This window comes from Ooceraea biroi, chromosome 2, assembly GCF_003672135.1.
Source record: "Ooceraea biroi isolate clonal line C1 chromosome 2, Obir_v5.4, whole genome shotgun sequence".
Classification (NCBI taxonomy): domain Eukaryota; kingdom Metazoa; phylum Arthropoda; class Insecta; order Hymenoptera; family Formicidae; genus Ooceraea; species Ooceraea biroi.
In genome coordinates, this window is record NC_039507.1 from 477,225 (window position 1) to 502,484 (window position 25,260).

Here is a 25,260-nt window from a genome sequence, read left to right on the forward strand (position 1 = left end):
TTGTCTCGAGAGCCCCCATTATAGGCCCACGCGCTCTCGAAGCTTTTTATAACGAGTCAATAAAATTCATTTAAACGAAATATTCAGACACTAACTAACTCGCGCCGACGTGGTACACATTTCAATATTACATTCGCAATATTCGCAAACAATACGCATATTAGAGTTCATTTGTTTTTCGGCCGCGAAATTAATCGAATTTGCCGACGCTGCGGCAATCCGAAAAAAAACGAGAGAAAAAAAAGAAAAAAAGCACGATACGTCACGGCCGAAAGCATCGGAAATAAATATACCGGAAATCGTAATGGCGTACATACGTGGGTCAGAATATCAATAATCGAGCGCATACATACGGCCGCGCTAACGTGTCGCGTGCACGCTCGACATGGCGCGCGTTCATCGTGATGATCGCGCGCCCATCCATCCGTCATCGACGCTCTTATCACGCGTGTGTTTTTCTATCAATAACCGTGTGTCAACGGCTGAGTGTATCTAAACGCATGGCGTATTTGCATGGTGTATTTGCTGCCGAGCAAACGTCGACCTGTAATTCGCGCCACATTTCCGCGTCGCAAGTCACCTCGAGGTAACCTCGCGCACGGGCAAAGCGGATTCGCGCACAAAGGGGTGGACGGGACGCGTGGTGAACGTGCGAGGGTGGACGCATTTTTACGCGGCACCGACGAATCGGGGATAACTGATATGTGAAACACATTAAAACCGGCCGCGGTCGCTCTTGGTCGCGTTTACGGTAATTTCCACGATGATTACGAGGTGCACGAGTTCCATATTTTTTTTCTGGGTTTTTCCCTCTCTTTTTCGATTTTTTTTTCTTTTTTTAGTTTCGTCGAATGCGCACGCCATTCGCCGTAAAGAATAATAAATGCGTGCGGGGTGATATAACGCGCGAGGGTACGGGGTGCCTCAAATTACACGCGCGCATTTCTGTTATTGCGAACCTGCGAACGATTAAGCGCTTTAAGCGCAATGCATATATCACCTTTTTGTGTTGCGGCCAGACAGATGCCGCGTCCGCTGATTTCTCTCTGCGTTAATATCCAAATTATATCTGCGATTTTTGTGACGCGCCTGGTTTTATTGCTGTCACTTTTATTATCAAGTTTCGAGAAAATGTGCTCGATGTTATTACCCTTTCTTTGCACTCTCTCGTGGGGCAGGCCCAAGCGTTTAAAGATGAAATTTTCCTCTCTCGCGATTGTAACAGTTAACGTTGAAAAAGGAAAAGTTCGTTTTCAGTAAATTGTTGCCGCGATATTATTTTTCTAGAGGAAATGTTCTGTTGCGCGTATCCCGGGCGCGATATAATTCAGCGCCACCGAAACGAAACAAAGAGTCGACGATAATTGGCGCGCCGTATAGCGGAATAAACGTTCGTGAAAAAAGAGAAAAAAAGAGAGAGAAACGGTGCAAGAGAGAGAAAGAGGATCGCGGTTGTCGCGATGGGAATGAATCCGGCGCGGTTCATTAAACGCCGAGGGAAGAAAAGTTTGCTCCACTTTTTCCAGCAGCGATATTGAGCGACGTTTAAAGCTGACGACGACGACGACGACGATGGCCGATAATTAATTGTCGGACGACTTCGTGTAAGTATTATGGCTCGTTATGCAAACGTGAAGGAAACATCGAAACGCGTGGTTCCCGAACGGTCATTACTCTAGTCAATCCCGATTTCCACTCGTCTCTTCATCATCGGAACTCGCGATTTAAGTGTCGTTTTAATTTTGAGACACTCCCAGCATGGCTCAGTCGCGGCTGAGATAGGCGTAAAATGCAAATCTTCGTCATAAAACTCAGTCTTCAAAGGAAATCTCGTGCCCTCTTACCTCGCTTCAACCACGGATCGCCAAGAGTCCATGAATTCTCTCTTTTTTTTTATTATTCATAAGTGAATCAAAAAGATCACCGATGTGAAGTTGTGAAATGGGGCTAAGAATCATCGGTGCTACGGCACCTCGTGTCATCGTCGTTCTCGTCGAGAGCGTTATCGATCGCGCGATTCTCGATAGAACATCGCAAGCCGATGCACAAGCAAGTCGTCACGGGAGCGTCATTTCGCGGGAACACGTTATTCCAGTCGCGGAATGTTCCGCGAGTAAGTCGTGGTGGTGGTTTATTGTTCGCGGCTGCGAGATTCAACGGGCAATTCGGGCGACTCGCGCGAGTCAGGATCGCCGGTTGATAAAAAAAAAGAAAAAAAAATCGGGGCCGCGACGGCAATCTGGGAGAATTTCGGACAGCGGCAGCGTTATTGAAAGGGTCGATTAATCCGCGGGTCAGAAGGACGCGAATTTAATTCACCGTGCGAAAGGTGGAAAACGAATTTCGCTTGAAACGCGGCCGATAGCCCGTGGACTTTGATGGCGCAATGACGCACTGTTAACTTGGCTGATGCGTGAAATGCAGCGACATCGATTGACGTACGTGTATATGACGTTTAATAGGTCATTCGGTCTAATTGATTCCGGTCTGCGGTGTACCTTTACTGTATCGCTCTGCACCGAGAAACATCAGCAAGAAATTTGACAACAATTTGACCAACCAAAGGACAATATGCGCGCGTGCTATCTAGTTAGTTTCCTAAAATCTAGTAAATTTAGAAAAACGGAGAACCGTTGTTCGACATACATCGTTATCGTGTTACATTAAAAGTTTCCGTTAACGTATCAGGCCGAGGTAATTAGATTGTTCTTCGTGCAACTTCGATGACGGTGGAACTGATCTGATTATCTTTCATTGTGGCACCATCCGAACTCGCCTGCCACCCCTGGTCCGGCCCCTTTATGCGCGCTGCTATTCGAAGTTCAAGCTGTCGACTTTGGGTTGATCCGACCACGCCCCCGAATCGAGGTCGAATTTACCTGATTAAGTTCGGACCAAGCCCGAGTGCTCGATAATTTACGGGAACCCGACGGTATCGGGTAACCCATTAACTTTTCATCAGCCCGGGTTACCCGGTCGAGATATACCGTTCATTCGCACGAGAGACCACATCTTACCCGTTATTTCATTCGTGCATGGCAGCCGCGCGCGATCGTGCACTCAAGAAAATCCGACGTAACACGATAAAATACGGGAAACGTTATACGGAGACAGTCGTATCTCCGTCGACGCGATCGCGTTATGGTCCTCTGGTCTTATCTCCACCGTTACGATCTGTACGACGCGAAGATGCGACTCACTTGTCGAAAAAGTACGGTCGCTCAAGGATTTCATAAAATCCGCTTGCTCTAATTGCACGCTGCGATCGCCGCACGTCCATTCTCTGTCATCTGTTCTCCAGTTCGTTCGAGCCGTGATATCGGGAATCGGATCGAAGAATGCTCGTCCGAAAGTGAGTATCGATGCCGAACGAAACAGATGCGCGCCCGTTATGTCGCACCTGATATCGATTACGTGATGAGTACGGAGGAAGCATACATACATACATACGAATGTACGTGCAACTAGCCGACACGATAACCATCGGCAGTGCTCGCATGCACTCGCTTGTCATGAAAGTATCGGCATCGCTGAGCCCTTTGTGCGCGCGGCTGCCGCCGCGAATCAACTGTCGTTCTTCGCATGCCACTTGTTGATGCGAGCAAGTGCGAGCGAGCGGTTTGAGCGCGTATTGCGAACTGAAACGCACACGCAACCGCACTTGCTATATCTCCCCGGAGTGCCTGGAGTCTTTCGTACAAACGATTCTCGTGGCCGATTCCGCACCGCGTCGTTATCAAAGCCTCTGAGAGCCGCGGAATTAAACGGCGTATCCGTTCACGAGGGATTGCGTCCGGAAAGCGATCTTGAGTCCCGCTGTCATCCGGCTTTGTTCCGTTAACTTGGTCAATAAGATTACATGCCTCGTGTTGTGGGAGAATGGTAAGAGGATGGAAGAATGTAATATAAATTAATAAAAGAGATATGTGTGCAGAATGAGCAATTATTTTTTTAATGAAGAATCGACGATACTGAAAATACAATACACACAGATGTAATAGTGCATTACACGGACGCAATTCGTGAAGAAGCTCGGTACATTCGCTCGGTGATACGCGAAAGATCGAATTACAAGCTCGATATAGGTAAAGACTCGCGTTCAAGAGTGCCTTCGCATCATCTATCTAGAAAATGGAGTAACATCGCATGTTACATCAAGCATCTCGGTGCGAACTCCATCAGCCTCCCAATTTCCCGTATCGTATCGGCGAGGCTTCAAGTACTTAAGCGAATCTCGCGTGCTGTGATACGTGGCGTTTATCGCGTTCCAGAGTAAACCTTTACGTATTCATTCGCCTCCTTACGTCTGCCTCGTTCAAGTTTGCCTGTTCGCGACTATTCAACGCCGTCGGAATCTCGAAGAGGGCCACGAGAGTTCCTGAGAGGCCGGTGTCACCAAAGAAGCGCAAATACTCGTGGCATGCGTACAAGTGACCGTCAACACATTTTCGGCGCGTCCACTTTTCCGCCTCAGAATGTTCGAGGAAAAGAGGACACTCTCTCGCGAGGTGTGCTCGTGTGTGCCGAGTATGTGGTGTTTTTCCAAAGTTGTTCCAACATCTCGAATTAACCGTCGCGTCGCGACGATGATGCATTTTGATGAGACGTGCGACATAAGCTCGCGCTCCCATTAATGATTCAAGCATCGGATTAACTGATGTGACGTCTCCCCATTAATGCACCAGTTCTTCGAAACGTGTGTGATTGCAGCATGTCACCGAAACAGCGCGGGCGTTCGTCAATTATGAATGGCGATCGATAGTCCGCGCGCGCGACACTACGCCTTACCGCGAAATCAGGCTTCTCTGGTATCGACGTGTGCGCGCGTGCCATTCGAAAGTAAAAGACAGAGACAGAGAGAGAGAGAGAGGGTGAAAGGGGAGAGAGGCGGAGGGACTCGATCGATTCGAGCACCGGAAACGATAATGCGTCGCATAATAAATGCGAGAGACGACGAGGTAGCGCGCGACGGTGGCGGCGATGTATGCGATTGATTTATTAGATCCGCCGGTGTATATATGTGTGTGCGTATGCATGTGTATTATGCGCATTAAGGACCGACAAACATCGGCTCTAATCCAATTAATCTGACCGTGACGATCGTGATTTCGCGTATACGTGTCCGGCTGTGTGCGCGTAAGTGCAGTTACATCGTGTCGCACCGTGCGTAATTAGTTTCATTAATGCAACACGCATCGGCATCGATGATGCGGCCACTTTGCACGATTCAGTCCTGTTCTGGCCGCCAAACGAGTGCAAAAATATCGCGCGAGGATTACAATGAGCTCGGATCATTCGCAAGCATTCAAGATCGCTTGCTTGATGGCGTTCGATACTCGCGTTTCGTAGATGAGAACATACCGGCTGGGTAATTAGTAAAGATAAGCTCATTTGTTGATCCGGCTCGCTTCAGAGAGAATTATCCAGCGACTTTGTAACTGGGACAATTATATAGCTATCGTTGCAAAGCGATATGGGGGATGGAATGCGCTTTCCCTTTTTTTTCCTCTGTTGCGGGATTTTTCTGAAATTCCAACATTTCGTTATTTCATTCCATTATCACAGCGCGGACGTTTTGATCGGACGCGCTTGCGAAGTTATTTTATCTTGCGTACGTCACTCAAGATTCACGTTAATAACGTTCTATTCCCGCGTCGAGATTGGAGATTCAGTCACGTCTCGACGTTTCCAGGCCTCGCGTGCGCGTTTCATTACGTTCCAATGGACCTTCGATGTCGATTTATAGCGCGACTTGCGTCGGCCGGTTATTAACTGATAAATCGCGATCGCGAGTACTCGTGAAATAAATTGATTGACGTCGCAGCTTTCGCAGACGTCGTTAAAAGTTCCCGGCATTGTTGCTGTCCCCGATAGATTATTCGAGAAAAAGAATATAATACATAGAGAGTGTCGACGATAAAGGAGCCTGCCTGCGCCGACTGTGCGAATTTCTGTTGCGCTCCGACAAACGGCGTCGCCGTATTTCGCGTCGTTGTTGCGAAATTCAGGTCTCGCTCGTCTGAAATTCGGAAATCCGCGCTTTCGCTAGTTTGGCACCGCGTTATGCGTTATCGCAACTTGGTTTCACGGGAAAATCCGATTTTCGCGAGTCGCGATAGCGAGTCCCGAGATCGATGCGCGCGGTTTGTTTCCGGCGCAAAGCGGGTCGATTCTATGAGCGTTTCCCGTAAAATCTCATCTGTCGGTCGCCGAAGTTTTCGCTAATTATATGCCGCGGACGCGCGCGCTAATCGGGTTGCTCTGCTCATTTGCCGACGAATTAACTTTGCTAGGAAATTACCGGCACCGTTCGCGTCTACGCGCCTATTCGTCCCGGCGCGCGCGCGAGCGGCCCTGTAAATTTTACCTGTACAATTTCCATAAATTATTACTATGCTGATCGGATTAGCTGGTTAGTTTGTAATCACATTCAGATTTATTCATCGACAATCCGAATACGTTCGCTTTGTCAAACGATAATTTAAAATCTCTCGCGCTGTGGTCTGCGCTCTCGAGTTAACTTGGTCTCAATTGGCGATACTTTTGCGGATGTAACGCGCAATGACACATTATGCGTGCGCGCTCGATAGGCTGCACATGTATAATATATCACTGGTATGATTACTTCGTTGCATGTTGTATATTACTTTGTCTACGAATAATAATGAAGCTCAATAAATGCAAATATATTTACCATTTCAGATTAGTGACAATACATTTAGATTTGATTAATTAATACGGTAGTAAACGCTCTTATGTTTGCACAATTAATTCCGTTACATTATCTTATTTTGTTCATCTTGATGAATTGAGAAACAGAATCTCTTTGATCTCGATAAACAACAACGACTGCCCGCATGTGTCGAAGAAAGGAAAGTTATTATTTATTTAATTGGCATCACGCAAACATTCTAATTAACTGCTGCCTTGATGTTTCCGACGGTGAATACTCTCGCGTCCGATTTGAATGATTAATTCGACATTTGCGTTAATCCGCACTCCGATCGGACGGATGTAGTTTCACAAACAATTCATGGCCTGCGGTCTGCCAATTAATGCAAATCGTGGTCGAGGCTTACCAGCCGAAACCCGTCAAAGGGTGTACGCGAAAAATCATACCGCGCGACCATGTGTTACTGTGAAACTGCGGACTACGTTCCTGCGAGCATGTGATACTGATAAATGATTGTCACTATCAATATGTAATGAAATTATAATTTATACAAGATAATCAACTAACTATTATCGCTTGAAATAACTTTTTAATAATGCAAGTTAACGAAATGTCTTTCAAACTAGTTGTTCGATCGTTCACTTGTTCGGAAGGGAACATCGAATGGCACGAGTGGTAGTTCTCTTTTTAAGTGGAAGCGTAAATTAGTTAAAGTTACATTTCGAAGCCTTGATGAAATGGCGAAAACTTTTATTGGAAAATTATCTCCGATCGCTGCGAGTGGTACAGTGAAGGGGGTGCCTTTTCATCCCGCTACGCATTCGGCGGTAAACGCGACTGTCTGATCGCGATTTCAGTATTGAAATGTTATTCTCATATTAGGCAAATCAAATTCAAACGACGAATGATCTCACAACTAAACGTTAAATTAAGCGTTAAGTTAAATGCGCAATGAATATCAGTCGACCGTTATGCGTCACGTAATTGCGTGTGCTGTACATCACGTCATATTACCGTGCACTATGCGAGTCTCGTAATTCCAAGTTCTGCGAATTAATTTCGCGAGACGGCGAGCGATCCAGCGACAACAGCGAAAGAGATGTGAGATTTTTCCTGCCCTGCGTATAAGGTACTTAGCGAAACGACGAGAACGACGACGCGCGCGGGGAAGGACGGGGGTACTATGGAGATTCTACGGGGATTCTACGGGGATTGCACTGGCACCAGACATGCGCGTTACATCGACGTGACTCTGTATTTCTTTTTTTTTCGCAACAACCCCGAGACACCCCCGCGAAGAGGGAGACGCAAGCGCGGCTGATACACTAGGTGGCTCAATTTGGCCCGGCTCTTTCCGTGAGCTAACACGAGGGGAGTGCAATGCTATGTAACGCGAATGTATCGATGCGAGAAATCCACTTACCTAACTCGATACGCGATTCGGTACCCCGGCGTATCGGGTGACGCCCGTGCACCGTACGTCGTTCGACTCGACTCGACTTACTCGCTACACATCCCAGGATCCCCGATACCACCCCCGCAGTCGCTCGATTCCGGCAATTGATTTCGTTAGCGGCAACGCCACAAACCGCGCCCGAACTTCCGCTGTCTTAATTCGCGAAGTCGGACGTCAATTCGGTCGCGGGAACTATCACGGTGCGAAAATGGAGACAAGTTTATATTACACTTCTAGGTCTGTATGCTGTCCGCAAATCGTAACGAATAACACGAAACAAAACGATAAATTTATCAGTTTATTTATACAATTCGTAATACAATAAATAACGTGTTATAAAGGTTGGTAGGAAACGGTGATCAAGTCTCATCCCGATAGACATCCCTAATTCCTCTTTCTCGCGAACAGCTTGAGAGTAAGACAGACGCGAACAAATACCGCGGGTAAAAACTCAGTTGAGCCCGAAAGTGGCAGCGTGACGACGGCCTGCAATCTCTCGTTCCTCTCCCAGATACAACGAGCGATATATTACACGGTACCCGCGCGGTAAATGAATGAGGCGGAAAAAAAGTATTCTCCCGTTTCAGCGCAGCGGCGCAAATGAGACGCGGGCATATTTCACGGCGCAGCGCCGTTAAACAGGGTTATTACGCGAAGTGCGGACTTCGAGGAGGAAAAAGAGGAAAAGGAGGACGGTACCAAGGGAGGAAAGGATCCACGTAGTCGCGGATCGACCCGCACGCGCGCACGGTTTACCCGCTGTTTGCGAATCATTTTTCAACGGGCGAACCCCCGTTAAGTTTCCGCACTTCTGGCTACTGCTGACCGGCGGACGCCGTCGTCGCGGCGCTCCACTTTCTAGCGTCGGCACGGTATTTATGTATTATCTAGGCAACTTCGTCAGTTATGAATGACGTTCCGCCAAGTTTTCCAAAGGGTCCGAGCCTCGTTCTCCATGGAGGAAACGAGGAGCGATCATAAAGAGAAGGAGAAAGAAAGAGAAAGAGAGAGAGAGAGGCAGCTGCAAGCTAAATACAGCCGCGAAATAACTCGACGCCGAGGAAACGCTCGCTACAAAGGAACCACGGTAAATAATTTGTTTCCCTCTTTCCTGTCTTTTTTATTTTTTTCTTTTGCTTTGCATCTTTCTCTATTCTTTTTTGTTTTTTTATCGGAAAATCCAAGCTTGTTTCTCATCATTTTTATGAAATTTAACGTACGTTGCGCATACGCGGTATTAATAAGAGACGTTTTTTCTCTCCTCTCTCTCTCTCTCTCTCTCTACATGTACTTCTCGGGAGAGTAATACGTGTGCTAGCCGGGAACATATATTGAAAATAAGCGCACTGCGGAACGCGACCGGTGAACACTAAAATATTTAGTCTCTACGCGAGTGTTTCCTCTTTTTCTTTCTTACCCATTCTCTGTCTTTCTCTCTTTCTGTTCATTGAGAAATAATCTCTATCTGCGAATAAATACGAATAAATATCTCGCGATTTCAACTTTATCGCCGACTCCACTTCAGTTCTTGAATTTTTCCGAACTGACCTGGTATCGTTCGGAATGAATATTTATTATTTTAATCTGTCATCTCTCCGTTCTCCGATTCGCCGTATGTAGTCCTGGAGATCTCTATCTCGATGAACTTTTCACCTCGCGCTCTCTTGGCCGCGACTTCGCTACCGATTGCGAAACTTATCGATCGAACGACGTCGCGTTTTCTTGAAGGGATAATATCGTTGTCTCCATTTTTCTTGTCCCCGCGCGACAACGTTGGGACATGGAAACGCGCACTCGCGCGATAAATGCTGGGACTCCGAACGCTCTCTCGAGCCGAACTTGCTCCATTTTACGCTACGCTACACGTTTTTAGGTATTCCCCGGCGGATACCGGCACGGTAACGTCTACGTTTCTTCTGGCAATAAACCTCCGTCCTCTCGGCGTGGCGCCGTGCCTTCCTTTCTCCTCTTGCTCCCAAAATACTGTAACGGAAAATACAGTTCGACTCGCGTAAATCTTACGGCGCGCGTGAACGCGCGCGCAACGTAACGTTACGGGAAGCAAATAGCGTGCTCGTAAGAAATCACCCCGACCGGACTCCCTCTTAATGTCCTATGATTCTGTTCGTGCGCGCGGTATCGTTCCGGGAAATTAAGACAACCGCAAATCCCCGAGGAAATCGAGGGAACGATGCGATCTCTTTTATTATTTCGACCGTTCGAATCTGGGGGTGATTTGTCATTCAATTCCGTCAGTGTTTCTTTCCTTTTTTTTTTACACCGTCGAGGGCCTCTCTATAATGTTTTAATTCGACGTTAATTATTGGACGGGGGGGGGGGCAGGAGGGACACGACACTTTAACGTTCCGCGTTCGATTGCATCCGAGAGCGAGGAAATGTGCTGGTCAATGCGCACCGGCGATACGTTCCAATTCCGTGGAGAGTAATCTCTTATTGAAAAGATCGACGTGATTACGGTCGCGTGTTTAATTTAGAAGCGATTGAGATTGCTTTAGAGATCCGCTCTCTAGCGCGCTACAACGGATCACGTTCCCGTCTTCTCGCGTTCTGCCATTCCGTAGTGGCTATGTATCCACACGTTATCAAGTGTTATCAAGCATATAATGCTCTCCGTACGAGCGTCGTCGGAAGAATCTAACTATCCTGGTCGTGATATCGTCGGCAACGTTCGTTTCGTTTCGCTAACGATGTAGTTAGAATCTCATCGATGGCCGCCTTACTTATCGAATTCTCGTATCTTTGTGCTTGTTGTAAAAAACGGACAATTTTTACAAACGTAAAGCATGTAAAATATTCATTTATGAGTACGTTATATTTTTTCATGCCGCGAAGGGAGATGGAGGGAGAATATCAGAGATGGGGAAGGATTATCTTGCATTATCGAATCTTGCCAAACGACAGCTACACTCCCGTCGTTCCCTATAGTATTCTTTTCCTCCCCGAGTTTATATCGCTAACGAGAGAAGACGCAATCGAGAGACACTTCTCGGCCCCGACTACGGACGTGTCGCGAATCCGTCATTACTCGCAGAATCCATCTCAGACAACAGAAGATGTTATCCCCGTCGCGCCCTGTCTCTCGTACAATCGTTTCTTACCTCCGGAATTCGGCTAGTCGAGAGAGACTCCTCTTCGTTACTTCTACCTACGCCGCGAATAATTATTTTGGGAAATAACGGTCGGGTCCGGGATCTGATAGCAAAGCTATCGATCTCGTTGCTCCCGCGAAGAGATTGCGTCCTCGTCAAAAATAAACCGGCCATTTCTCGCGAGATATTTCACGGCACATGACCTAGAATACCGAATCAACTATGTCCAGATGCTATTTCCAGATGCTATTTTAATTGTCACCCTTGGTTACTCGACACGTTTATAATTGCGTTGACATCTCGACTCCAACTCGATTCCATAATTTGTGAAGTCCAAAACGGAACTCGATTCCTTTCTTCACGTGATCCGTTCCATTTCAAGCAACAAGGAGTCTATGATCTGCGTTCTTTCTATCGGCGCCATAGTTAGCCGCATTACCTCGAAAATCACTTTCAGCCGATCTGAATTTTTCATCCGCTTATTTTTCAACCGCTGTCTAGATCGTCCAGCTTTTCTCGGCCGTGCGAGCCCTCGTGGGATTATCCTAGCCCGAGAAGAAACCGCGTGTTGTCCCAGCGAAATTGAAGTGCACCCTGCAGGCTCGGCTAACACGACGTAGACCGCACGTAAAGGGACGTTCGCATGGCGATTTGAGAGTAATAAGAATTCCACGAGGCCGGAACTTATTTCTCGCCGATGGCTCGCTCTATTGCTTGACACGGATCGAGATACCTATAAAGGCGTACGCAAAAATTTAGATCCTTATTTATTATAACAGAGCAGGAACACTTGTCGTGGTATTAAAAATGCGCGAAAAGAAATACGCAAAGTCTCGTTCGCATAATTGGAATTCTGTAGAATCGAAGTCGCTGTCATTGAAATATTCTTCAGCATTACGTTATTTATTCACTTGACTTCGATCATTTGCGTTTTACCGTATTCGCTTGTATCGTCGCTATCAATGACGGTGATACCAGCCATCAGCGCGACAAGTAACGTACGTTGATGCTCGTTTGGTCGCGAACTCCTCGCAGTTCAATTCCCTAGACGACGAGATAGGCGTGCAAGCGGGATCATTATGGACGATCCACGAAATTAGGGCAGGATTCGCGATGTTTAGCGGCGTCATGCTCTGACGTTTTCACGAGACTCATCTCGTAAACCTAATGTTCTCCAGAGGCCTCGTTTAATCCCATGATACCACTATTCTCGCTCTTTCTCGTGCCGATACGCGCACCATCGACGCTTGCTCGACAGTTTAATCGCAAACGTTATTACACGACTTAAGCAGCGCTTTTTGCCGGTTCGTCTGGCTGCAGTAAAACGTTACAAGTAAACGTAACTGAATTGATGGTTTTCGTTCATTAGTCATGGTTGAGCCGGCGGTTTGAAATCCCAGGCGCTCTCGTCGTCATCTACGTACGTGTTCGTGCACCGTCAACGAGAAACGCGTCGGAGAGCTACCGAGGGGTGGCCGTTCTCAAAAATAATGGCCTGGCTCGGGGTCCTCTTCGGTGCCACCCCAGCCACGTGCGAAACTTTAATGACTCTCGATCGGCGAGGTGACGCGAAATAGGGGGACCTCATGGTAGGCCCATCCGTTCGCTCGTGTGGCGTACCGCGCGGGATAATCTGCCCTTTCGAAGAGCGAGAGCGGAGTTGATGGTCGCCAATCGAAATGATCAGGATTGGCGCACCGCTGAGAGGTCGGAAATTAGGTTCCCCGCGTCGTCGCGCGTGGCACGCGTACGTACGTGCGTGCGTGCGTGCGTGCGTGCGTGCGTTGACGCGTGTTCGGATTAGCACGTGACGGGACTCTCGCACCGACTGCGGTGTCAATAATGCGCTAAAACCTCTGGCAATTCTATTAAATTGTTGATCGTATTGATGAAGTCAGAAGAAGTCTTCCCCGCGCGAGTGCTCGCACCCGCGATTTTGCGAAGTGATTGGGAACTTGATGAAACTAAGTGCGCTTGATTAAAAATGGCACGCTGTTTCAATTATAATAAAGTTATTGGTGCGTGAATATACGTAATTTCACATTCATTTTAAAATCAAATGTAATTTCGAATTTAATTTAGCTAGACATTTGACAGTGCATAGCCGGTGATTCTGCAGAATTATTAATAATTTTGCAGAAATCTAATTAATCTTGATTTATTTTAATTTCACATTTGCCGTCATGTTCAGCAATTTTGTAGAATCAGTGACGCAATTTCCGAAAAAAAGAAAACTCGAAATTATAATATTAATTAAAAGCTGCACATCTATTAACAAATAACCCACGATATCTGTTAATATTCCCACGCAGCCAGTCGCGTATCATCGTTAACGTCCGCATGATGACTCGCGTATCGTTAATCTAACGTCCGCGGTTTTCCAGACGGCGATCGACGGCCAAATACAACTGCCAATCTTGAGCAAATCAAATCTCAGTCATGCCTATCATCCATATCATTTGACCGCAACGCATGCACCCCGCATTTCGCGTCAATCGGATCGACTGACGGAAGATGCGCTAACGTCCACTGTGATCGACGTCGACACGCAGGAGTGGCCTGATCTTAACTTAACGGGGACGTGCGTTTAATTGCCATTTCACGAACCGTTCCGTCTTTCTTGATAAACAATCCACCCGCCAGTCACGGACACTCGCATGCTATACCGTTTACCCCGTGAAACAACCGAATCAATCCCACCCTCTCATTCTCTCCCCCAAAGCGCGTAATAAATATACCTCCCTCTCTTTCTGCGACCCTTCCCGTGCCTTCGGTTCCCTTTGGTGCCTTCTCGCATGGTGAGAGCTCTTTCCCCCCGTGAAAGTTCGATCTGCGAAGTTTGACGGGCGAGTCGTAACTTCGGACGCGCGTTCAATATTTTCGAATCGCGGCGCTCGCCGCCGGGCGGTCCGGAGAAACTTATATACGTGATTTGTGAAGGCGGCCCCGGGGGTGGATGGGTGGAAGGGTGGCGGACCGGATAAATCGACTTCGGTCAATTTTTTAGCATTCGACGAACAATCATAGCTCTCCGGGATCTCCAGTCCCGATTGTATCTCTCGGCTCGGCTCCTTGCTGAAATATCGGCTCCCAGTTATCGGTTCCGCGAAGATCGTTATTAAATTCATGAGGCGATAGCGACGGAACAATGGCCGCCATTCCGGTACATTTGCGAGAAATATGACCTTACGGGCGGGAGATGTACGTTATAATTAATGTCGATGATTCTTGGAGATCCTTCGCGCGCAATTTTCGCGAAATGAGATAGTTATTCCCGTCAAGACATTGACGTCAACGTTCGTTAACAGGCAGAAATAATTATTTGTGGAACAGGGCACCCATTTGCGACGCGATGGATTCGGCCGTCAGAGTGTACGTATCCCACGATACAAGTTTTTGTGCTCTGCCGGCAGCACCGTGAAAGCCGATACATGTCCGCGGCTTGTATTTTGTATCGGCTTTCACGAATATCAGGGTGCCTCTCTCGTTGCTCGAAACTTGACGTTAACCGCAAATGGCTGGCAGATGCGAAGTTCCAACGTTCGCCGAAGGGACGGCGGAACAAAAGGAGCGGGCTGCCAGCGAAAAGGACGAGGAACGAGGACGAATTTCCGACCGTAATGGGACTCGTATTGCGTGTCCTTTCAATCGGCGGTTTTCACCGGTCATATCGAGCGCAGCGCGCGTTTCTAAAGAATCTCGTTTCTACAGCTATCGCGATCTCCGAGGATGCATCAACAGACGTTTGGTACAATACTTATGATCGTTTACCTAGATACGAATCATCTCGGACATCTCCAATAACGATGTTGAATCTAAAAAACAAGGGCCTTGACTGTGACAAGCTGCAATGTTAATGATCTTTTCGCAGCCGAGGGAAGAAAAAGTCAATCGTAAGATCACCACATTCGGTTCTCGCAGACAGGTGGATGAAATTACTGAAGTTTCACGGTGTCTCATGGATTCCTATGGAATCATTTCGCATCAGTCAATTGTTCATTCGCGGATCCAGCGGGACGCACCGCGTATCCTGGAATCCCCGAGCCGTCCCGCCTGCGAGTCGTCCCGTGGGAATCTTCAAGTTCGCGCGACTCGTACGATTGGATTCGAACGGCTAATTTTGGAAAGCGATAACCGAGTGAGCCCCGGAACTGATGGGAGTTACGGGACACACTCGGCCCGTTTAATTTCGGAGGCAATCAGAGAAAGAGGACAGGTGATGGTGGCGGTGATGGCGGCGGCGTGGCTCTATCTAGCCAGCCGTCGATCCATTCCGCGTTCACTCTGGCTTTCTCGCTCTGTTGCTCTCTTTCTCGCTTTCTGTTTCTCTTCCTCTTGCCTGCTCTGTGTACACGTCACCCTCCCTCGATCTCACTATATCAGCTAGATGCCCATCCATCTGGCTTCTTCTCCCCTCTCCCCCCCCCCTCTCTTTCTCTCTCTCTCCCGCACGTGCGAGCCTCACCCTGGTCAAGTGGCGCGAACGTAACGCCTGGCAACATGACGTTAATTCGTTTCTACGGCAAGACGTATGATGCTTCCGATAATGGCCTGCTTCGGTATTGCATCCGTTCATTGGCAGTGCCGGCCGCGCTTGCCATTGCCGCCGGTTTGCTGTCCTGACCCAAATTGCATGCACCGGACACGGGGGCGCACTTTCCATCATTGAAATCGATTGGCGTTGACGACTGGTAACGGGATGGGGCGGGCTTCGCGCTTCCGAGGAAATGTTTTCCGTTAGGAAGCGAAATATGTAATCGCGCGCGCGTGTGTATATACGTGACAGATACGGCAAACACACGAGCGATTAATGCGCGGCGCGACTACGCAAATATTTGTTAAATAACATTTTAGAACGATCAACGGCGGGTTTAGTCTAGATGTTATTTAACAAACGTCTGCCTCTCCCGCGCCCCTCTGTCTCTCTCTGTCTCTCTCTTATAATCGTATCATGTCGGTAACCGACGGTGTGTCCGCGACACGTACACATATCCGTGACTTGAATTACATAAATCAGGCGGAGGGTGGTTCAGCGGTTGACATTGAGTGGCAGTTGAATGCGTGGAGCCCGGAATAATTATCATTCGCATTTCGATAAATGAGATACAAATGTGGCCGTTTAATCACATTTAAATGTGGCGTAATTAGCTGGATTACATAACCGTTTGTTGCTGCGCAGCTCTCTTCCAATTCAGTATTGTAAATTGGAAATCCCGAGTCCGAGTTAATCGTTGAACGGTCCGACTAGGTGTAGGTATCTCGTGTTTGCAGTTTAGCGCACACCACAACGAACTTCGACATCTTTCTCGTCAATCCTCGCGGGCAACCCACGAATGCCGACGTTGACTCGCTCCGTAACAGCGACATGAGATGTTTCCGTTCCAAGGAGTAGCCTGGCTATCTCTTTCCACGTGGACCGTTCGAACCCGCTCGTTTCTCGCCGCCGTCGCGACTGAATGCACTAAGTGCATCCCTATCTCCGACCTGAATCACGATCACCGGATGCGTGTCGCTAATCATCCACGTTGAGTGACATCGGGATATGGGATCGGCTGATAATTGCTCTTTTAATTATACTAGTCCGTTCTCGCGTCGATCAAGCGATAAGAGAAAGAAGCGATGCATGTGCAAAATGATGTGCCTAACTGTCATCCGCGTACATTTGCACGAAGAAGAAAAATATCAGAGCTCAACAATGTACTTAGATGTTTAAAAAATATAAAACAAGCACTTGGATACATTCAATGTCTCATTTTGACATATTTTTCCTTGATGAGGAGCAACTGATAGATAGCGAGAAATGTGCTGAGCGTGATTTATGTCTCTCGTGATTGTTCATAAATATTGTTACTGTAAAATATGATGTTTCTCTTCTCACGTTGATGCGACGTATTTAACAGGTCTGCATTTGCTGCCTCGCTGCTACCGCATATGTGGCACGTTGTCAGCGGCAGCACCAGTTTATGTGTGTGACCCGAATTGCATGCACCGGATTTGAGATTGCTGCGATCGGCATTGATTGCTCCGGAAATTCCTGCTTATTACACTCCGAGAGCCGACGAGGCGTTCATTAATGTTTTGCTTCGCGGATATTAAACACGATTATTTAGTTGTCCGAAGCGCGGGAGGAAGCGATGCGGAAACGATTAGGAGGAAATCTAAACGAAAATGACGTGTCGACGGCAACGCGCATCGTCGTTGATCGATCTTAACGCACCGATAGCCAGGGAATTCCGTGAAACATCATCGCGAATCTGGCGAATAATAACGGCCGATGGACAATTAACGGATAATGGAGACGTCTCTCTTCTTTCTAGCCGGGCCGCGGAGTTAAGGGAGATTACTCACGCTTGATTCGCTAATGATCGATCGGCATTGTTCTTCAGAGCCGCGGTAAAAAAGGAAACGTATTACGCTTATTAAGGCCAGCTTCCGGCTTCCCGTTGCAAAGCGGGGGCAGGAGGCGGTGGTCGACGCCGAGCCGTCACAAAAGAGCGACGTCGACGGCCGCCCTGGCTAATTAGATGGAATAAGGTGACTCCGTTCTCCCCGAGCGACAGAACAAAAACTAATCCGAAGCTCTTCCCTTGCTTTTCTTTTCCAGGTGCGGAGGATGTGTTCCGGTTTACGGGAAACGAGACGCACACCGACTACTTTCGGCTGGTGCTCAGGGACGGGAACTACCTTCTGGTCGGCGGAAGGTAAATAGAGGATTCATTTGGAGCGAGTGCTTTAATTAAAGGGCCACTTCTTCCTCTACTTCTTCTTATTCTTCATCCACTCTCGTCTCTTCCTCCCGTGCTCTCCTTCGTCTCCTGTTTCCACCCTCATCCATCTCCCGACGTATCATTGCCGCCTCTGTCTGTCGGAGCGCGAGAGATCGACGCGGCGATCCACGGTAACGTAGATCAGCGAACCGAGTGCAATTCCCAACATATATATCCTACGTAAACTCATTTCACCGTGTAAATTTAATACTCCCCCATTGAACGCTTTTTTCTAATCCGGTCGCTTCGACCCTTCTCATGATCGAAGTCACTCGAAAGTTTAATTGGCACACTTTGTACGCCGGTAAAAGAGATACTTGTTAAAAAATACGGTTTTCCAAAGGCTGAAATTTTTCGTTTTAATTATGGAGTGTCGCAAACGAGTCCGCTCGAAACGTGCGGATCTTGGTAACAGGGATAATGATCGTTTTAATCGTGGGAATTAATTACGGGTAAATCGTCATGGATTCGCGTTGGCGTATCGTTAAATAATTACGAATTTCCTGTTTGACAGCGATATTGCTAATCGTGTCACATACAACCTTCAAAATGCATTATTAATCGACACCGTATACTGTTTCAAGTTCCATTATAATTTTATTGTACAATATTCATTATAGAGAAATATATCAATGCGAATGTAGGATATATGTATTATTCACGTCAAATGAGTGTATTCGCGTTTCGAAAAATATCTTTATAATACGGCGCACTGCAATTCATACGTTGCGTTCATTGAGAGATAATAAACAACCAATTTCGTTCAATATGCACAATTAAATTATTATATAGCACTATCCGTGATGAGATAATTAATCATGTCAAACATAACAATAGATGTCGCATTATCACGACTGTTCGACCATATTCGATCGATTACCGACGACCGATGTGAATTAAACAGACTCGCATCTTTATTCCGGTCGGCGTAACGTCGCGAATGCATTTTGCACTACGGAATACAAATCCCGTACAAGAGCTCGTTACAAGACTTGCCGCAAGAATTCCGCACGAATACCGTAATTGCGTCCATCAGGAAGATAAAGGAGCCGCAATGGCGAGCCGAGGTCCAGCGGATACAATGCGAAATAATTGCAGACGCGGATCGCGCACAATTGTAAGAATCGGGCGTGCGCGCATAAATGTCGGCCCTCGGATCTTGTCATTAAGGGTCGTATTCAGACGATCCGATTGTGCTCCCTCCCCCATCGATCGATTAGCGTGTTCTCCCCTTTTTCTCCCTCGCAGTCTCGGCCAGCGTGCACGGAAGGCAAATCTATTCACATCTCGCGAGCGCGCGCTGAATCCAACGTCGAAATTAGTCGGCAGAAGCGACGATAATCAGGTCGTACGCGGATTAAACGCATTGTGCGTGAATGAACTCTGATACGTATCCGGCCTCGTTCGTTATTGATCGGATTACGCTAATTGCTCGGCCGATTTGCCAGCGTCGTCGCTGTCATCCACGCCGCGTGCCACGTACACGGTGTACGCAGCGTGAATGATACGAAAATTTGTTTCTTGCTCGTTATATAACAGAAACATTATCGCGTATCCCGCGGGAGATACTTCGTGATTATCCTGCAGCATCCCGACAAAACCCGATCGACGCGAACGGCGCGTACCAGCATGAGCGCCGAGGGATTCTTCCCCTTTAAAGCGCTCGCCTAAGCATACCGCCGCACCGGGTGCTTAACGAAGAAGAGTTAATCGATTGCCAAAACTTCAAACGCCGCTTTCCCAGCTAAGCCCCATCTAACCCAGACAACTTGCTCTCTACGTCGGCGTAGATGCGTATTTCTGAGCTCTAAGCTTGAGACTTGGGCAACTCTTTCATTCAATATGTATCAGAATCCTGCGCTTTCGCGGTATTTGCTGGAGCAGTGCGAAATGTGCCAGTATCGATCATCTCGGTTTGGAGTCTAATGGCATTTTAATCGTGTATGAGGAACAAAATTTAATTAGACAAAAAAACAGATTATATAATTTTATCTTTTCCTCTTCTCTCTCATTTTCTCCCTTCCTCTTTTTTATTCGTTTTTACCGAACCTTTTATCCCAATGAGATATCTTGAAGAATAAAGGACGAAGCTTCTTCCACTCGTACGCATGCCTCACAATTCATCTCTTTTTCTTTCGAAGTTTTTTACAAATCCTGCTTGACATCTCCGAATGTCATGGTCCGAAAAAAGATATGAAGCTTTCCACACGCGCGTGTTTCATATGAAAACAGTAAAACATCTTGCGAAAGGAAAGATCTCCAGGTTCTGAGCAGGAAATCGCGTGATCTCGTTTCAGGAACCTCGTGCACAATCTCAGCCTGACCGACCTGACAGAGCAGCAGAGGCTGACCTGGTACTCGACGGAGAACGACGTAAAGATGTGCGTCGTGAAGGGCACGCCCGAGGAAAACTGCCAGAATTACATTCGCATCCTGGTGAAGACTGGGTCGAGCAATCTCTTCGTGTGCGCCACGAACGCCTTCAAGCCCATGTGCCGCGATTATATGGTCCATGCGGGCAATTATTCGATGATGAAGGAAAAGGGCGGCCAGGCGCGTTGCCCTTATGATCCGCAACACAACAGCACCTTCGTTTATGTGGACGGTGAACTGTACACCGGCACGGTCGCTGATTTTGCTGGCATGGACCCCATCATCTACAGGGAGCCGCTGCAAACTGAGCAGTACGACTCGATGAGTTTAAACGGTGAGTGTGAGTGAGTGAGTGTGCGAGCGAGCGAGAGTCGGAGAAAAAGCTCCGATCCGCTATCATAGTGATTGATGACGCCAGATGATCGCGTCACGCCGATTTACATTGAAAGTCCGCCGGTTAACTCGGGATATCGCAACTGTGGATATCAATTTTCATTCTCGCGGCTGCCGCACGGCTCCCGCCATTAATTCGATACGGCGACGAGTGCGGTTCAAAGTCGGTAGTTAATGATCGCAACTCTCTGGATATTAATTTTCATCGGAACGAACCGTAGATTATACCGTTAACGCGCGGATAGCGCTGGAAAATCTACGGGGCAGGGTTTCATAATTTTCTGACGTTATTTTAAACACGGCAGTTTACGCGAAATGGAATTGCTGAAATGAAATGTTTGTTTCAGAATCGCTTAAATTACTTCTTTTCGCAATTATTTGCTCGTCGTTTCCTCTCGAATGGCGAGAGCGGACTGCCTCGGCAAATAGTGATTCCGGGAGTCACGAGATCAGCTCACGATTAGACGGCGAGGCTAATTGGACGTAATGGCTAGTTTATAATCCGAGATCCGATTAATTCAATCGTTACTGTCTAATTGCGCGGGAGTTGCCAGTTGACTGCTTATTGGTATCGTCTGAAAGTTTCGCGCTTCTATATCGGCGCTCGGTCTCAGATACGCGCTTAGCAAACTTTGCGTTTCTTAACAATAAGACAATAGGCGCATTTGTCAAAAGTATCCGCCAAAGTTTACGGAGCGAAGTTTACCGAGACTCGCATTATTCAGAATCGAGTAAGAAAAGCTCCGAATAGATGGACCGTGATTAGCCAACGTTAAGTAAAAATTATCAGAAAACGGAGGAAGGGACGAAATCCTACGTAGACTAAAGGAAAGGGATGAAGTGAATAAAGTTGCGCGGGACTTTCGGAGCGGTGGCTTTCACGTGATTCGCCGGGTTGGGACGTGCAGGCTATTACGTCTCGTTATCGTCCTCGTGTCCTCATGCAGCTTTAATCACGTTGTTTCGTCGCGTTCACCAACTTCTGGGATTATCGCGTCAATACGCCGCCGCGACATAATCGTTATCCATTATCGGCCTCGTTACACGCCGACGTCAAACGTGGTACCCGTGCGGGGTGGGTAACCGCCGACCAGATAAACGCACGCCTGAATGTTTGAAAGTCGCACGCGGTGCAGCTCCCGCATAATACACACCCGTGTCCATTAAAGTTCAACTGCGAGTTCGATTCAATATTTACATGCCAAGTTCGGTCGGTGCGCGCCGTGTCGACTTTGAAAATCCGCACGAGCGCGCACCGCCGCTCCGGGAAATTATTCAGAAATGTCGTGCGATCGAGCCACGACCGGGTGCCTCCGGTACCTCTAATCCACACGGTGTAATTCCGAGATTAACCGTGCGTGTACGTGGTTCTGTAAGCCTTGCCTCTCTCCCTCTCTCCCTATATATCCATCTCATCGTACTTGGCCCAAGATTATTCCGCGGATCTTCCGGGTTCGTGTAACGACGACGAAGCAGCTCCGCAGCCGTGCCCATCGGCTCGAAATTTACCCCCGAGATTGTAATACGCTTCAGTGTGCGTTGCATCGTAATACGCGGGCCTCGCGGTTATATAACGGGAGCGCACGATGTATCGTATGACGATGCAATTACTTGATTTTTAATTGACTGCCGTTATTCCTGGAATATTTCGTGACGAAATAGACGATTACTCTAGGTCGCGGTCCCTGGAGGTCGTGCAATTTTAATATTGACATGTGCGACACATACGTGACGAGCGTATAATTTTCTTATTCGTTTAACAAAAACTTAAAGATTTTAATCAACGTGTTGTAGACACAGTGGATTTTTAACTGGGACTTTTACCTTCGCGCTCCTTCGCCTTCTTCTTTTGAGACGTCGCTCCCTGTATGAGTTCCCCGTGGATTTAATAAATTAAAAAACTGTTTCTCCCATGGAGAACCGAGCGCGCACCGTACGGAACTTCAAAGTACCGTCTTCGTCATCGCGGCGTTAAAATTGATACGTCACTTTGCTCGAGGCGCGGAGACGGAGCCCTCCAGTTCGTTGGGGTATTTTAATTGAACGGTGTACGCGAGAGCGCTAATCAAGTTTCTCCACCGGTTGGACAATATTGATTTTCTCTCCGTCGGTCGAAAATTCAATTCTATCCCGTCGTCGTTCCTCCCTCCCGCGCATTCGCCCCGTCGCTCCTCCGGCAAATCGCGAATCGAAAATCCATGGACGAATAGTTTCGAAGCGGGGCGGGAGTGCCTGACGTCCGAAGAGGCGTCTTTCTAATGGGTCGTTCGCGAAGGGACGAGAGCAGGGAGAGAAGGAAGGGCGACGATGAAGGTGTTCTCCCTTCGGGAAGGGCCCCTCGTGTCTCTACACCGCAAATTTTCCGCACTTTGTCTCGGCGCTGGTGCAGTTAAACGCAAGGAGGACACGGAGGCGAGGAACGACGAGAGAAGTCGCAGCGAGAGATAGAGAGGGAAAGAGTGAGATGTAAGAAAAGGAGAAGCCAGAAGGAGAAGAAGGCAAAAAGCAGCTCTCTCTCTTTCTCTCTTTCTATCTCTCTCTTGCCAAGCAGTTGGGTGAAGCGAGAATTTATGGGGCGGAGAGAACGACGGGTTCGTTCGGATATACCTACGTGGCACGGCGAGATTAATATTACTTTATGAATCCTAAGAAGCTTATGAAAACCCTGTCAAGTTAATAAATCGATAAAGTTTTCCCACTTTATCGGGAGTCCGACCGGGACGGCAGAACCGCGACGCGGCAGCGGTGGCGTCGTCGTTTTACCGGGCGACGGCGTTGAAATAAACGAGAGAAAATAAAAGGCCCTTTACGAACTGCCGGCTTATTGACGACGGAAGTTACCCGCAGAGTACCGCATGCACTCTTTGGGTGTCGCGTATGCATGATACTGCCAATTGACAAGAAACGCCTGGCGAGCCCTCAGAAACGGCATCGTCTCGCATTGTCGCATTCATTGCTTTATCAGTGTCGGGATTGTCATCAGCAAGGGGGGAGATGGGTTTACGCATAATTTTCGTACATTAATAAGGGGTTGATAACGTATCGTCCACGTGGATATCTCGATGCTTAATCAGGCGCAATTAATTACCGCGATGGTCGAGATGTATGGCGCACGATTAAGGAAGGCATTCGTTAGCTTGTTGTATTATAAATAATCATACTCTCGTCATGGTCAGGCCTCCGAGCCACGCGAATGCGCAGGAATTAATGTTCGCGGCAAGTCCGAGCGGCAACCGGAGTTTTTAAATAAATCGCGGCGCGCGAGATACCCCTTATTTCCAGGATACCGCGGGTGAGCGTGTTGTCTGCTTTATTGCACACCATCGATTGCGTTCCAGTAGGTGGTTATTACGCTCATTTATTTATAAAGAGAATTTATGACGCCATTCCGCTATCGCCGCGCGCAATAGCAGTTAGTAATAATGGCTACGCATTCTCTCTAATTGCAGCACCGAACTTTGTGAGCTCCATGTCCCAAGGAGACTTCGTCTACTTCTTCTTCAGAGAGACCGCCGTGGAATACATGAACTGCGGCAAGGTAAGAAATCATCTCGTCGCACTTCCGTCTTACCTAAATTTTCAAATAACTTTTAAGAAAGAAGCTACCTAACGCACTCACGAAATCGCCGAATCGTCGATATGTCATACTTCGAAAATTGTCACTTTTATGGACCATCACGGCAACGCGTTATCAAGGTCACTAAATTCGCTCGAACAATTAGGGGAGACTCGTTCGAGTGACATTACCTCTGCCATTAATTAATTTCATTCGCATCCCTTTTTTCACACGTTTAATACTCGCTATCGTATGTTGATGCTATTTTCGTTGAGCGAGCGCTCGTAGGATGGAAAAAAGACGGCTCGTTTGCAACTATGAAAGTCCCATTGCAATATTTCGTCCGGTAAAATTGTCGCGCGGCCAACGGGGCTAACAATGGATGAAGATTCAAGTCTCGCGTCTCGAATAATGTGGCCGAAACTTTGGCAAGAATTTGCGTAGCCATTCGCAAGTCGCTGTCCCATCCCGTCCGAGCGGACGACGATTTTTAACGTCCAGTAAGACGATTACGTCCCTTTCGACCGTCATTTCGCATTGAAAATCGGCTTTCGAAGAGGCCTGTCACTTCCTCCCCTTTCTCGTTACGTGCAAACGAGTCTCTCGGGTCGAGTCGCGGAAAGTTGCGAGCTCGTCGGACTCATTGTCGGACTCGACTTATTGTCAAAAGGCAGCTCGCGCGGAGCCAAGTTTCCCTGTGCTCTGATAATGACGCATAATTTCGCGGCGCGAACCAAGGGTAAATCCGGACAGGATAGCCGGACGGTGAAAAAGCTGGGACGCGCGGTATTACGGATAAAGATTGCGGGTTCTCCTCCCCGCGGCGAACGTCGCGGAGAAATTTTATGCGACCCGGAATAAATTTATAATCCCCAGGGGCGGGGCGCGATAAATTATCCCGTGATCTTTGAAATCGCGCGAGCGCGCCCGCG

At 47.8% G+C, this 25,260-nt stretch overlaps 1 protein-coding gene across 3 annotated transcripts in view; it reads left to right on the plus strand.

Moving 5' to 3' along the window:
* The window catches only part of LOC105285951 (semaphorin-1A), a 228,725-nt gene that overhangs the window by 191,133 nt on the left and 12,332 nt on the right, over positions 1-25,260 (plus strand). For all 3 annotated transcript variants that reach the window (XM_026975324.1, XM_026975325.1, XM_026975326.1), the window contains exons 3-5: positions 17,844-17,940; positions 20,304-20,713; positions 24,222-24,310. In XM_026975324.1, the coding sequence (XP_026831125.1) occupies positions 17,844-17,940; positions 20,304-20,713; positions 24,222-24,310 (596 nt within the window). The remainder of the gene's footprint in view (positions 1-17,843; positions 17,941-20,303; positions 20,714-24,221; positions 24,311-25,260) is intronic.